The 15,023-nt window shown below is 44.6% G+C and overlaps 1 protein-coding gene across 8 annotated transcripts in view; it reads left to right on the top strand.

Annotated features, from left to right (window-relative positions):
- The window catches only part of LOC126866439 (ETS-like protein pointed), a 143,060-nt gene that overhangs the window by 113,530 nt on the left and 14,507 nt on the right, over nt 1–15,023 (top strand). For 6 of the 8 annotated variants that reach the window (XM_050620013.1, XM_050620015.1, XM_050620016.1 and 3 more), the window contains one exon: nt 4,440–4,703. The exons of the other annotated variants lie outside the window; for them this stretch is intronic. In XM_050620013.1, the coding sequence (XP_050475970.1) occupies nt 4,440–4,703 (264 nt within the window). The remainder of the gene's footprint in view (nt 1–4,439; nt 4,704–15,023) is intronic. 8 annotated transcript variants of the gene reach the window in all.

The raw sequence follows: 15,023 nt of genomic DNA, 5'->3' as shown, positions 1-15,023 counted from the left end.
TCCTCGTGCGAAGTCAACACGTTAATTAACCCCCCCTTAACATCTATAAAATCTCTTCGAATTCCCCATTAATTAATTACAACACGATATAAAAATGTCGAAAAATTCAATCATCGATAAGATAGTTTCTCGAGAAAATAAGAAAGACACTCGAATATTTCTCGAACAACAAAATAAAAAGGAAATAACAGACCTCCGTATCCCCTTACGTTAGAAAATAAAAGAGAATTTTCAATCGAAATTTCCGAAGACTCGCAAAATGGAAAGACAGGCTTAATTATCGATCAAACGTTCAGTTTATACGGGATATACGATTTTACTTTATACATCAGATATTTAAAAAATTGAATCATCGACATACTACTTCCCCTAGAAATAGAAAGGATCTTCTTCCAAGTAAAAGAAGAACCTCTATATCCCCCTGTTCTCCAAAATAGAAGGGAGTGGTCATTTTCTGAAGATTCGCGAGAAGGGAAAACAGGTTGGAGCGGAAGAATCATTTTCCTTGGGCTAGCACGGGGACATCCTATAGTCGGCTGAACAAAAACACAGATCGAATTTCCGTAAAATCGCAATGTCACGGCAGGCACAGGTACCTATACACACGAGGCAATACGGAGAGAGAGAGAGAGAGATAGTAATAGTGAGAGTGAAAGGAAAGAATAAGAGGAAAAGAGAAAGATCGACGGGGGAACAATGACGAGATCGTGGAAGCGAGACGCGTATCCTCTCTGTTTCTGTGTGTGAGCTTCGTGTTTTCAGCGTTTCGAAGCGTTGAATCGGCACTTTTTATTCGAAACGAAGGAGAGAATGGAGGAAAAAAGAGCCGTGCGCCATAGAAACTCCCACTCCGGATATCCTGTGCCACCAGAATGCTCCCGTGCCATTGCCTCGGCCACTTAGGTGGTTTTCGGACCACTCGACCAACGTCTGTATGGATCACTGTGTGTAAAAGCGCGCATGCAACCCGGTAATCCCACTCGTGTTTCGATTACAAGATAGAGACCAGGATACTTTACAATGGACCCAGCGATTTTTACGGGAAAGAGGGTGGAAATCGAAGCACCGGTATAATACTTGTTCGTGTTCACGTTGGTTGTTCATTTTCCAGAAAAGACGCGCGCACGATGATTTTCTTCTTCCTTCTAAGAGTATCGGAGACGGTCACCCAAGTAGTCGTCATTTTCAATTTATTCCAGAGATTCGTCTAGCGGTGTTTTTTAATTCGGCGCAAGAGCTATTGCCGTTTAACCGTAGAATACAAAGGTTGATCGTTTCTGTAGCTGGCAAATCTTTCGTTCGCCGCAGATTATATGTTTCTTTGTCGATCGTTAATCAAATAATGCGTTTAACTATTAATCGAAAGGAAACTGTACGATATCGTTTCTTAAAGATAAAAGAAATTTAACGAACGTCTGTATATCGTAAGATGTCAAGTTACGAAATTGTGAAATCAGATAAAATACACTATGTAAAGAAGGACTTTCTTCGGCTTCTCCCTTTCCTCGGCAGAGGATCTATCGTCGAGAGGTTAGTCGCGGGACGTTGATCGTTCGTATCGTATATCGTTGGAAGGAAGTTTCCCTGGAACTTCTACATCTTCGCCGATGTGGACAGGAAGGGCGTGAGCGAGAGAGACGGATAGAGAAAGAGAAAGGGAGGCTAAGAGGGACAAGGTATGAAATGATCCGGGCAGGAAGCGGAGGTTCACCCATGATTTAATTCCCGTTAAGTAAAATCCCGTACTTCCTCATCGATTATTCGTGTCGTCTGATAGCCGGGGAAACCGCGATTCAATCGAATGGCCCGATTAGGCACACGTAACACCAACCTCCATCATATCCGATTTTTATCCGATGTTACACGCTTCCTTTTCTTCTTCTTATTCTGTACTCTAATTAATGTGTGACCAGGTTCATTCGAAATTCAATAAAATCATTCACGAGGAAGATTATCGTGACGCGGCGTGATATTACGAGGAAACGAATGTTATAAATATTCTATTTCTTGAATAACGTTTTATCTATTTCCTTGTAACTTTATTCCTTACTTTGCATTTGATAATAATAAAATAACAGGAGTACCATCGTGTTTCTAAATATGGAACAGACTGTAACTGATACGAGCTATCTCTGTTATCAGAAAACAATGAGTAGAAACGCTATAATGAGACGAGCCGGGATAATTATTTCAGATAACAGAGCGCATCACAGTAAAATAGATACGACTGTCTGATAAAAGAAAACAGCAAATTAGCATATACGTAATATCTACATAAAAATAACAGTTTTTTTTATGTCGATTCGTAAACCAGTTTGTCATAGTCGTACGTAGCTGAAATATTTTTATCGAGGGTTCTTTCATACGCCGGATGGAACAATGGAAGAACGCTCGTGATCCGTGGCCAATCGCGATTCAACGTGTGTTGGTGCACGCGCGTAGACGCGACATAGCGTGGGTAATCGCTTTGATTCCGCGAACGAGAACGGATATTAGGAAACTCTCTCGTGCGCCGTAAAAAAAAAAAAAAAAAAAAGTAGAAACTAAAAAGCTGCATCCTCGTGATGCAGGCGTACACGATCGGAATCACCGGTGAAACGATCGTTCGTTCGTCCAAGCCAATTTCTGTCGTTTCGTCGCCCTTTGCGCAATCTCAGATTTCCTTTTTTCTGTTTATTATTACATGCGACGCGACATCGTTGCGATTTCATAGCGGCGACGCCATGTAATTTGGCAGGATTAATAGTTTTAATGATACAATGCACTCGACCGATGTTCGCTAAGATCGTAGAGTTCTGTTTTATAATTTCGCTATTTCGCGCCAAATACGGCGATCGGTTAAGTTTGTAAACTTCATTTGGCTTATTACAAAATCGAATGCTATCGCGCAAGACAATTTATTGCTATGTACCGATCACTCAAATCTTGTATTTCTAATCGAAGGATTACGCGCTCGTGTGCATTGCGTTGTTATGCGAGAAACCTAAATCTGTCGAATCGTAGTACAGTTTCGTTTCTACAAAATCGTAAATATTCTTGGCAACTAAGTGACTGCGGATTTTATCAATATCACCTAGTGACAAAAGCCGCGATCACTTAGTTTTCATCCTATTTATTCGGCTGTAAATAAATTTCTCTTCCCTTCAGAGGGAAAGATATTTCGGACGTGCGACAAAAATTATCAAGTTATCTCGTAGCGTGTTATCTCGTTCGTGAAAACGTTAAATTCCATTTTATATATCGTTCGGTTGTCAAAGTCGTTAGGAAACTTAGGTGAAAAGGAAAAGGGAAGAGGTGGAGTGGTTTCCTGGGATGGAATTGATTTTCCTATAGCGCAAGCTCACCGGGTCAGAAACGCAGAATCGTTCGTTTGGTTCGTCGATGAATCACGCCAATGGCAATCGTCTCCTTCGCAATAATGGCCGTAATAATGGAGCACGGCTAGATCGTTCATCACGATTACGTTCGCGGTGCTCTTGCGCCGGAATGGTAAAAACAGGGACCGAGTTTGCACGCGCGGCTTAACGCCGCCGCCACTGTAATTGGCTTAATGACATGGAATTCTATAATCGCGTAACTACGGGCACAAACATTAATTACTCCTCCCGCGTTGCTCTGCTGCTGTGTAAACACTGTGTTAACGTGTACGATATAACTGTACGGTGGAATAAGATTAACGTATCGAAAAACTAGAAACAATTAAATATTCTAGACTCGTTCTAGAACTCGAACGTAGTAAAGATCAGGGTCTTCGCTTTTCTCAAGCTGGTAAACATCATCGTATATCCGTCGTTCGTTAGAATTCCTCCAATTATCGTAAGCTAGCGATTCTAAAGCTCGGTGTATCGACAGGCGACGGATAATATTTTATTGTAATAGATAAATACATAATTTCGCCGCAACATACAGATGGGAAAGCAACAAGTATATTTATTGTCGTTATTGCATCTTTATCGCAGCTACGAAGACTAAGAAGCTACTAATAATTATATAACTGTATAAATTCCGCTACTACGAAGACTATCGTAAATAGTTAGAACCTTAAGAAATTATGGAAACCGCGAAGGGTAATAAAAATTACAAAATCGAGCTTCGCTGTCGACGTGTTTTTACGCTTCGCACCGTCGGAGCATACTGTACGAAGAAGCATTCTTTCTCGTCGTATTCAGCTCGCACTTTAAACGGTCCGATCGTGACTAACCGAGGTTCGAGACTTTGAAAATTTTCGCAAGAACATCTTTCCAAGATTCTCCTCCGATTCTACTCCTCCAGTTCCTCTCCTCCTTGAATAAAAAAAAAAACAAATCTAGAACGAAATGGTAATAGAAAAAAATCTGCGGTAATACGCGAGGAAGCAGGGACGACCGGCGACTATAGTCGGCGAGAAAACCGTGGACAGAACGCGGCGAACTGAGGAATTTGTTCCGTTTTCCATCCAGATGTCGACGCGGCGAAGGCCTCGCTGGAGAACGTGCCGGGCAACATGTACGAAAGCGTATGCGTGCCAGATTTAGGTGATTTCTTGGGATACCAGAGCGGTGCTCATCAGGGCGCGACGCCGGAACACAAGAGTCCAGCGACGCCAGCGAGTTCCGCCACCTCGAACTCGTCCGGCCCTCAAAACGCTGGAAACCAACCTACGGCCCCGTTGCAACCACCTTCCGCCGCGGTCTCTCTGCCCTCGAGACAGTATCATAATGATGGTAAGTGTCTCTCACATTTCATCTATCCTCTGCTCCAGTTTCCTCAAAAAACAAACGAACGAGATTGGACTCTAATCGATTTACACGTAGAAAAATCGATGGTACAGCTTCGCGTGGACGAGACGTAAAATATATAGAGTCAAATATTCATTTACGGAAACACGAGAGACGAACGTTGTACCTAAGTGTAGATTGATCGAGGTTAACGGATGTGTAGCTGGAGTCGTAGCAAGGGAAGAGATACGTAAAGGTTCGACGCGAAGTGATAAATTAAAAGGGGTTGAAGCATGGTACACGACGAGCAGCCTTGTCCTGGGAAGGTTCTCGTTGGTCGTGTAAAACTCTTGCTGACAATATGGACTCGACTGAACATCGAATTCCTCCTGTTCGAGCGAGGTGTAGGCACAGCCACAGGAACAACGAGTTAATCTATTCTTCTAAGACTCTGTTCAGCGTTTCCCAACCCCTCGGTCGATTTACCTTCTTCGACTATTGCTTCTGAACATAAATCTCGTATAAGACCTCTAGGTATTTAAGTATGTTCTACTTCGATCGAAAGCAACTTTGTCGTGTATAGAAGAAAAGTACGAGCAGATCGAACTCCAAGGAGCAAATAGCTAAACTTTTAATCTATACTCTCGTTCAACAGTCTCAGAGCGACTGTTATATTTTTGTACGAAAGTCCATCGTATTAAAAAGATTGTCACTTCCGACTATCACTTCCAGAAAATCCGATTTTCCTTCCTCGCAACCGATTCTCCTAGAAGATTAGCTCGTAGTCGAGGTTGGGAAACGCTGAGCAGAGACGAAGAGGATGCAAGAGCATGGCAAGTCCAGCGTGCGACAAGCCGATTTATTTATTTCCCCGATTGCGAGCGACGAACGAAGGAAAGCGTTGCGAGTGGCGGGCACAGAGGAGTTTCTCATTGTTACGTCAGGGTGGCTGATAGCATCTCTCTACACACCGCGTTTGCACGTGTTGCCACAAGTCTCTCATTATCGTCGTTGTGTTCGCGTCTCGTTTAACCGTTTCGTCGTCGGATCGTCCCTCCTCGAGGAGACGAGGAAAGAAGGAAGAAGGGGGCTAGCGACAATCCACGCGATTTCACCGAGGGTTTTCGCGATGCTTGCTGGAAGAAGTCGGCTCATTAACCGAGACTTCCACCTGACACGGGGCAAAGGGTTCGCGGGATTGCAATATCTCGCGGCCCCGTTCATGGTGCGCAATTCGCGCCGCTGTGATTCACCTTATTCTCGGCGTTTTCATCGGCTGAACTCTGACGCAACTCATTCAGCCGAAGGACTCGTCGTTCCACAGACGAACAATGGAAAATCGTTCACCGGGGAGTAGATCGCTGTCCCATTCATCCGATCGAACAATTCGTCGTTGCCCCGATATTTTCCCTCGTTTCTCGGTTAATCGACCGTAGCAACTCGTAGATTGTGGAATATCATAGCGGGATTGGAATGTGATCCCTTGAAAACGGCAGTTCGTGCTTGTCGTATCACCGATACGTCGTTACAGTCGGATACTTGGCTCCATCGAATTCTATTTTACGCCATTCCAATAGAACTTGCTTCCATGGAATCCACCGTAATCAAATTCGGATAATTCTACTTGCACGAGGACGACACGCTTGTGAAGATCGTTTTCGGTTGGGAAGAATCCTAGGTACGAATTTCGACGCGTATTTTAAATGTTTGTAAAGAATCGGTTGGATATTTCCTATATAAAATCTGAGTAGGTTCTGTGGAAGAAGCGAAGCTAGTGACACAGTGACGAAGAGTTACACGCGTGTTTGATACGCGTTAGGGAATCGCAGCCGGGTCGAATAGAACGGAACAGAGGAGAACATTATGAGGCGAGCGTTCGTAGCGTAGGTAACAATTACCTAGCCGGGGTCCTTACGTCATTGCAGCAGTGACCGTGGGTGAACGAGGGAAAGTCGGGCCCTCTGCACGCTTCGCCGCGGACAATGGAGACGACGCCGGGCTCTGTTGCCTCTCTCGACATCCTCGCGTTTAGTCCAATAAAAAATCCACGATGTTCCTCCGCGCCTCTCGGTCACTCCCTTCCTAGTTTCGGAACTAGGTATGATTTGACCGAGCTATTTATCGCTACGCGTCTTTCATTCGTAAAAAAAGAAATGTATATCCATTCTGTCGATTTGTTTCTTTTATTTCTTCTAGTATAAAAATTTTAAAAAATCTTCGCTACGTTCTTTCGTTTCGCGCCTTAGAACGTGTTCTCGTCTCTCCTCCAAGGTTCGAAGTAGAATGTAGTATTCTTCAAACTTTTTAGAATTCCTCGATTTTCGAATTCAAAGTCTTCTGTTTGTACCGAAGTTGGCAATTATCTTCCTCGAGGATGATTCAGCGAAGCAGTGGAACGTAGGATTGTTTGTTTTTCCAGAATCGTAGCGATTGAATGAACGATATAATGAATAGTTAGAATAATCGGATAAATTATGCCTAGGATCCGTCGGTTGGAAAAGTTGGAGAACGCGCGTGCAGCAGTAACGTAATGCATCGGTTCCAAGAGGAGGAGGTCGAAAGCGAGGATAAGCGAGAGTCGAACCAGAGACCTCGAAGAGCCGCGATACATAACGTAACAGTGCTCCGGCAAGCAGAAATAATGAGTCTATTATACGGTCGCCTGTGTTGGTCGTCTTGCAACGACACGTTCTATACTTGTGCACGAGTATCACGATACAGTACGCCAAGCCCGATGAAAAATCTGCGAAATCTTCCTATCGTTTTTACATGGAAATCGTTCGTTGAAATATTAATTCAGTCGCGCCTACTCCCATCTTTCCTCTTTAATTACAAGTACTGATAATAATTCGTTGTTCAAATTATTTAGAATCTTATGTTAATTTATTACGTAAAAAGGAACTACTATCGGTATTCCCAAAGTACCGTTACATTACGGATTTCGTTAAAGATATAATTACGACGAAGTAATATGTAGGTTAGATTTGGATTAGTAAATTTCGATTGAAATTAATTTATTCGATTCAGCCTTCTTAATTCAGTACGTACGAAGAATTCGTTATTAAAATTTCTCAAAGTTCTACGTTAGAAATTTTATTAAATTGATATATGGAATGTTCGAAAAGGTAGCGAGATTCAAGAAAGATCAATATTCTATGAAACCACCAGTGTATCTTCTTGTTGCTTTCAATCATTTTTTGATCAATTTTTCGGTCTAGAACGTTCAATTTCTTCCAACGACAACGAAACTATGCTACATCCTTAACATTTAATTTTGTTCCATAACGTAGTACCAACCAGCTCGATTTTACCATTCCGCTGCTCTTCAGAAATTCGTAATAAATAATTCCAATTATCAAACCAAGGAGGAATTCGTCGTTTTTAAAACAAATTTACAAATATACTGCAAACTCCCTGGAATTTCGAAATCCCGCAATCTGAGCTTTCCAAATGCCTGCACAATCCGTCATTCAAGGTTCAACCTTACGAAACTCGAACACACCGCTCGAATATCAAACGAAATATCAACCCTTCGAGACCGATTCCTTTACAATTAGCCGAATATATCGACACGAAGAGTCAACGTATCGTGATTCGATAGAACGTCGATAAATATTTCGAGGATAGTGTTGGACGACGATCGTTTCCGTTTGTCACGTATGATCGTCGCACGTGCACGGACACAGAGACTGTGGTCTCGCACACGCGGCCGCTCGTGCATAAATTATAGACGGTGTCGAATCCCGTGCGCGCAAAAGCGATTCCCTACGGTTTACTGACACCCGGGCCAAAAAAGGTACGGCCATCGTGACGCCATTCGCTACGTTTATGGAAAGGTTAGTCAATCGTGCCGACGAGTACAATGATTATTTGTTAAGCAACCACCGCGTGATAACTAGCCGAGACTGGCCACACGGCATTTTGATTGGCCAATCGGTTGTCCTCTGAAAGAGCGGATTTTAGCGGCCACACAAGCCTTCATCGCTGTCCTCCAACGATATTCTTCTCTTGCTTTTATTCATATCTGAACTATAGCCGCACGTGTGCCATTGTATACCTCGAGAGAGAGATCGATATGGTACGTCGAGGGTAGATCGAAGGGGATACTCGATATTTAAGTATTAGATGTCGTTGCAACGAGCTGAATAGCGTGGTGGAGCGGAAATGGTGAGCTTGAACAGCGAGGAATTTGTCGAGGCTTTTAATGAAAGTATCGGAAAGAATTTCGTAAGGTTCAAGGGTTGAGGATCCTTCTATTTCGTTTGCAAGAAGATGCGAGGAACGTGTAGAACCTAAAATTCTACTCTGTTGGAAGAGAGTGAATACATAAGAATTAATATATCGCACGTAACTAGCTAACGATCGCTTTCCAAGTGGTTTCCTTCTGCATCGAATACGTAATTACCAGAGTTTCACAAGGTCCTCCAGAGTTGTGATCGAACGACCGACTGTTATGCTATCTATCTACGAGCAAAACTATGATAATCCACATTCAGGGCTGACTTAATTAAACCGTCATCCAGCTCGTAAAAGCCAAAGCGAAGAATAGAAAGACCATCGGAAACATCGTTTTTCGGAGTGCGGCGAGGTGGAAGCACGAGCATATGTCATAATGAGAGGCTTGTGGACGATCGTACAAGGCCACGGAACAAACGTTCCAGTAGAGGGATGAAGAATCCGGCGAGTAGGGTCGTAGAGGGATGAAACGATCGGCGAAGGGAAAAGGGTGACGGGGGGTTGATGGTTGTTGGCGCAGGTTGTATTCATTCACTCGTTCATTCATAGTTCGTACACCGCCTCGGGGACCTACAAAGCCTCTGGCTCATTCAGAACTCACGACACGATCGCCGTGTATGTGTATGTTTTTTTTTTTCGTCCCTTCTTCCTGTCCGTGTACGTTCGCCCTCGACGACGTCGTTCATCGTCGTCGTCGTCGTAGTCCTCTTCTGGCCGCTGTTTCTCGTCCTCCTCCTGATCGTTGATTGGTGGTAGCTCGTCTTAGAGAGGAGAGAAATATGGGTAGAGATGGTTAGATATAATGGTGAGGAATAGAACGTGTGGAAGCTCACGTTACAACCGGAAGCCGAGGCAGCATAGTGAAAGGGAAGGAGGAGTCCTACCCCAATATTCCGGGAGCGAGATAGTTTTATAATGTCCTCGAGTGCTCCTCCCTTAATGCACCCCTAAATGCAGCCTCCTCGAACTGGCTCTCGCTTGTGAACGCGTACGTGCACGACGTTGGCATTGTTGCTCACTTGGAGAGCGTTCGGAATCGAACAGATGCCAGGAGAGAGAGAGAGAAAGAGAGAAAGAAAGAAGCTTGTAAGATCTTGTACGTCCGTTTTACAGTACGTTGAGATACCGACCCCCATTATGAGCGGGTATTATCGAGCTCTCGCGAGGTTTTTAGGGATTCGACGATCTCTAGGTTTTCACCGTTCTTTGACGGCTTTCCAATTTTCTTAACTGCCGGTTCCAGGTTTCACAGATAGGTCTTCGGATCTTGGTCGGAAGGTTCAGATAATTCCATGTTGTTTTTACTAGTGGGACGAAGTTTCTGATAGTCATATGTTGTTTCTAAGATCCATGCTGTCCGATATATTTGTCATTTCCTATCTCTAGTTTCAAGCGAATTTTCGTCAACGGTCTTTCGCTATAGAGACCGTAAACTGGAAGAAACGCGTGGAATTCTCCGCTAAATCGAAACTACTAAGAGATAATGGGAATATCTTTTAGTTTCACCCCTCGACTCTTGAAGACACATCTAACACACCGGTTGAGATGACTTCCAGGCATACCAGACGTCGATTTGCCGTAACTCCGTTAACTCGTGCCGAACGCGAGTACAAAAGACGACGTGTGGAAGAAAAGAGGCCAGAGGACAGAGTAAAGTGGGAGGTGCAAATCCAGGGATAGGGAGAAACGAAGGCAAACGCAACAAGAGCGGAGCAAAGCAACTCGCGCGAACGGTAAAAGCGTGCGGAGAAACGAAGGCACAAGGCGCATCGAACTCTCGTGTCCTTATTGTGCGATGCTCGTAAGTCCCATTACTATTGCCGGCGGACTATACGAGAAGCGAGAGGCACGAGGCGTAGGGGAGCGAGCACTTCCGGTCCCCTCTGCATCACGTGCGAGCCCGCCGAACAGAGAAACCCCCGTTTGCCTCGCCTCTCTTAGCATCCGGTCTCTCTGCGCCTCCCCAGCCAGCCCCCTCTCAAAAATAGGCTAGGCCCTTCGAGTTGCGACCTCGTATTATAAGCGTTATACCAGTATGTATATATGTACTCCCGCCACGTTACTTCTGTTTTATGCTTCTTCCTCCGCTTCTCTTTTTTCTTTCTTTATGATTTTTTGGAGGCAAGATTCTTCTGCATTTCCTCTTATTCGTTGTTTTATCGTACAAGAGAATGAAGGGGCGGGTTGACGAAACGTTTGCAGCTCTATTTTATTTCGTTCTTCTGACGAATATTTTCGTTACTGCCTTGGAACTTGATTTAACGGGAATAGTTAATGTTCGCAGAAATATAAGAATACCTTCGAGTTGCGAATATCTTTGGAAAGTAAATTACTCGAGATGAATCAGTTGGCATATTGAATACGTTACTGACGTGATGGCAAAGTGTTAAGACTCTTTAGAAGAAGGATTTAGTGGAAAGTCAGTGTCAAACAAGGAACGAGATTTGTCGTTCGATCCACAGGACCAAGAATAATATTATGTCGATCTTGGTCGACTTGGTCGATCTATCACGGGGATGGGACATCTCCAGCATACGCTTACGGTAATTCCAGCCAGCTGGGCCTCTAACTTTACGACACCTCCGTTAGGCGCCCCTTGGAAAGCAACCCAATTTTATCCAATTTACGTGTCTTAACTTCTAATTTACGATCTCGCACGAGCAAAGCCAATGATCCACCGAAACTACCTTAAACAGAGACAGTTCGTTTCAACTTTCTCATAAACTAATCAATTCCACGTGACCCGAAATAGCTGAATGTCATAAATCAAGACGCTTAACTAACCAAGTCACCCAAATTGATGCTTGAAACATATCTATCCACTGCCTTACGAAACACTCGATTCTCAAATGCATTACATTGTTCTTTATTGACTCGTAGGACCTACTTAGAACCAGTCGTCCAATCTGAGCTTCAAATTCTCGAGGAAATGCATGGCACATACTCAATCGCGTAGAAAATATCGCCTCGGTGGCAGCAGGTGGTTGTTGAAGCTTCCAAGGGGCGTTTGTGAATCCCTCCCCCTCCCCACTCACCCCTACAACCGACCACTCACCCCACTACGCGTCACACGTATCCCCACCACGAGCCGCATTTCTCCCCCATCGGTGCTTCGTTATCCCCACCACTGGACACTTCCACCTCCAACAAGGAGCAGCAATGTGACGGAGGACGAAACAGTCCGCAGCTGGTTGAATCGCGTCCCGTCGAGGAACGGGGTGGGGGTAACGTTTGCTAGCGGCGGAAGGGGAGGGTTGGACGGGAGGGGAAGTGACGGAAGGGAGGTCGATGCAGAGGACCGGAGAGCGGAAACGGCGCGGCGCTTCGTCACAGTGACACGCGCGCTCACGTCAAGTGGAGAGTGCACGCGAGAAGAAGCTCTGTCGTACGTTCGATTCGCGCCTCTTTTTCGACGATCTTTTTTCTTCATCCGACGCGTATTTTCTTCTCGAGTTTTCGTTTCTCGTTGTGATTCTTCGACGTTCGGTCGTTCATTCGTTCGCGAGTTGATACACCATTCTTCTAAAGAAGAACCAGAGATTCTCTTGGAGCTTCTCAGGTGTTAGTTGTTCCTTCGCTTGGATACAGTGTGAAGATTATAGTACGGCAGTTGGAAGAGACAGAGTGGTTGTTTTGGAAGGCAAAAGGAGGATAGAGGGCTTGTGCCTCGAAGGTGGCTGGCTCCAACCCGTGGAACACCTGTTGCGCGGATCAACGCGGTATTCCGCGTGGAAGTTGTTATCTCGTCTAGAGTACTAGAGTTCTGTGTGCATAGGAGTCTCGTTTGGTTTGCCGAGTTTTAAGATATACAAAAGGTGCGAGGGAAACTGTACCTGTTCTATGCTGGCTACCAAAGTGTGTTTACCGCGAGGAACGATCGGAGAGTCCGTCGTGATTCTGTGATGATACTGTGCATCTCAGTGAATGGACACTGACCGAAGTGAGGAATTTTGCAAACCGATCGTCCATGATTTTTCCTCGTGAAAAGTGGTCGGTCATCTACGTTTCTACGAACTTCGTCGACGATTCTCTTAGGATAGAACGTATATAAATATTCAAAGTTGCCTCCCCCTCCTCCTCGACTAGAAATTTTCGCATGCTCGCCGAAACTTAGCTATGCAATTCGTGGACGAGCAAAGTCTATCGCGTTCCTGGAAAACAACGACGAAACTTTCCCGCATGCTCGATCGTGGCCAGTCGATTCTGAGAGCCTGATCCTCTCTCGGCTGATCGTCTCGGTGTTCTCTTACACACGGCGCGGCGCGGCGAGAGAGAGGGTGGGTGCACGAATGCGCGCGTGCATCGGCGCGAGTAGGTGCGCGTCAACGAGCGGGCAGCACCGGGCAGCAGAAGAAGCGGCAGAGGAATCATCAGAGGGACGTCACGGCGGGCGTCGCGGGCGTCGAGACGTCGCGGCCTTCGGGGCAGGCGCCGGCCATAATCGTCGGCACGTACGGCAACAACCATTCGGATCCACTCTGTCAGACGACGAGTAGCGGCCCCGCTGCATCTTCGGAGATGGTGCTCCACATGCTGGACACGCTGATGACAGGCCACGAACCGTTTTACGCCGATTACCCCTCGTACCAGGAGACGGACCCTCTCACCCATCCGCACCATCAACATCCGCATCAGCACGCGATCGCGCGCAACACCGGCATGCCGCCGGTCTCCTTGGACGCGACCACCCATACGCCAGGTACTCGCGACAATTCTCTTCTTCGTCCTCTTACCGGTACAACCAGCTGCAAAGTCGATTTTCCTCTTGACATCTTTCGCGACTTTAATGCGAATGAAAGTATACGAAACGATGGATCATCGGGTTTTGGAGATGAACTTCGCGGATGCTTCTTAGAGTTCAGTTTCCCGGGGATTGGAATTTTCATACTCTTCGTCAGTTTGGATGAACTCGATGTAGACGAAGGATGATTAGATTTCGAGAAAGATCTCCGACTCTTCTGGAAATGTTTTCTAAGAGTTTAAGAGGCGGGTATACAATTGTTTTATTCTTCGTTATTTTTTCTGATCTTAACATGGACGAAACTGTTCAAAGTCAAAGATGATTTCGAGGGAAGTGCCTGTTTCCCGGGCATTGGGTGTTGTATTGGATCTATCACACATTGGAATTTCCTTGTTCTTTGTCGTTGTCGATGATTTTAATGTAGGTGAAAGTATTCGAAACGAAGGTTGATGAAGTTTTGTCAGACCTTCTTGAAGATGTTTCTAGAACAGATTGTTGGAATTTCTGGATTGAAGTCTTCTTTGGTTCATTACCGATGAAATAGGACGTAGAATTTCTTTTGTCGTCGCTGTTTTCAATGATTTTGAAACGGATGACTGGGTTTCGAGCGATATTTCTGAAAATGTTCTCCGTAAATGCTGCTTGACGTATGAAACAGATTTCAGACTTAATAAACCTATTAGATTTGTGGATTATACATACGTGCTGTCAATAAAATCAATTCGAAATTCTTGTTTCGTGGACCGTTTCTCCAAGGACATGTTATATATTGAGCGTAAACATTGATAAAACGCTTATGTTTGATAATACGTCATTATTGTATCGAAGAATGATTGGCTGTTGAGGTCAATATTACCGTGGTGTTAATAATAATCTCAGTAATGATAGAACAGAATTCCCAAACGCTTCCCAGCTGTCCCTTTGGATACTAAGCTCACAAAGTGTAACAGAACAGGAAGCAGCTCAAAAATTGAAATTTCGTCAAACTGTCACTATCTGGCCACGGATATCGGTGGATACATTTATATAAGTAATTATTTTCATTTAAATCGGATAAGCATACGTCACGTCAAATATATCGGCTTCTGCGAGGCTCGAGCACATCCTGTGGAATATTTACATTCGTTCGAAACTCGTTTGAGATATCTCGGCCCAAAAACAGGACAATACTTTCAAGTTTTTTCAACGTCGACAATAGGTACTTTCATTAGAGTTTCGTTCGTTGTATCGTATATACCATAATTTAATAAATCCTTCCGATATCTATTAATATTATTATTTATTTGTCACTAATGAAGTATTTTTTATCTTTATATGTCACCTTTATGTATTTGTAAGTGCGAGACGTA

Source organism: Bombus huntii, chromosome 6 (genome assembly GCF_024542735.1).
Source record: "Bombus huntii isolate Logan2020A chromosome 6, iyBomHunt1.1, whole genome shotgun sequence".
NCBI classification, from domain to species: Eukaryota; Metazoa; Arthropoda; class Insecta; order Hymenoptera; family Apidae; genus Bombus; species Bombus huntii.
This window is presented reverse-complemented; position numbering and strand designations above follow the sequence as displayed.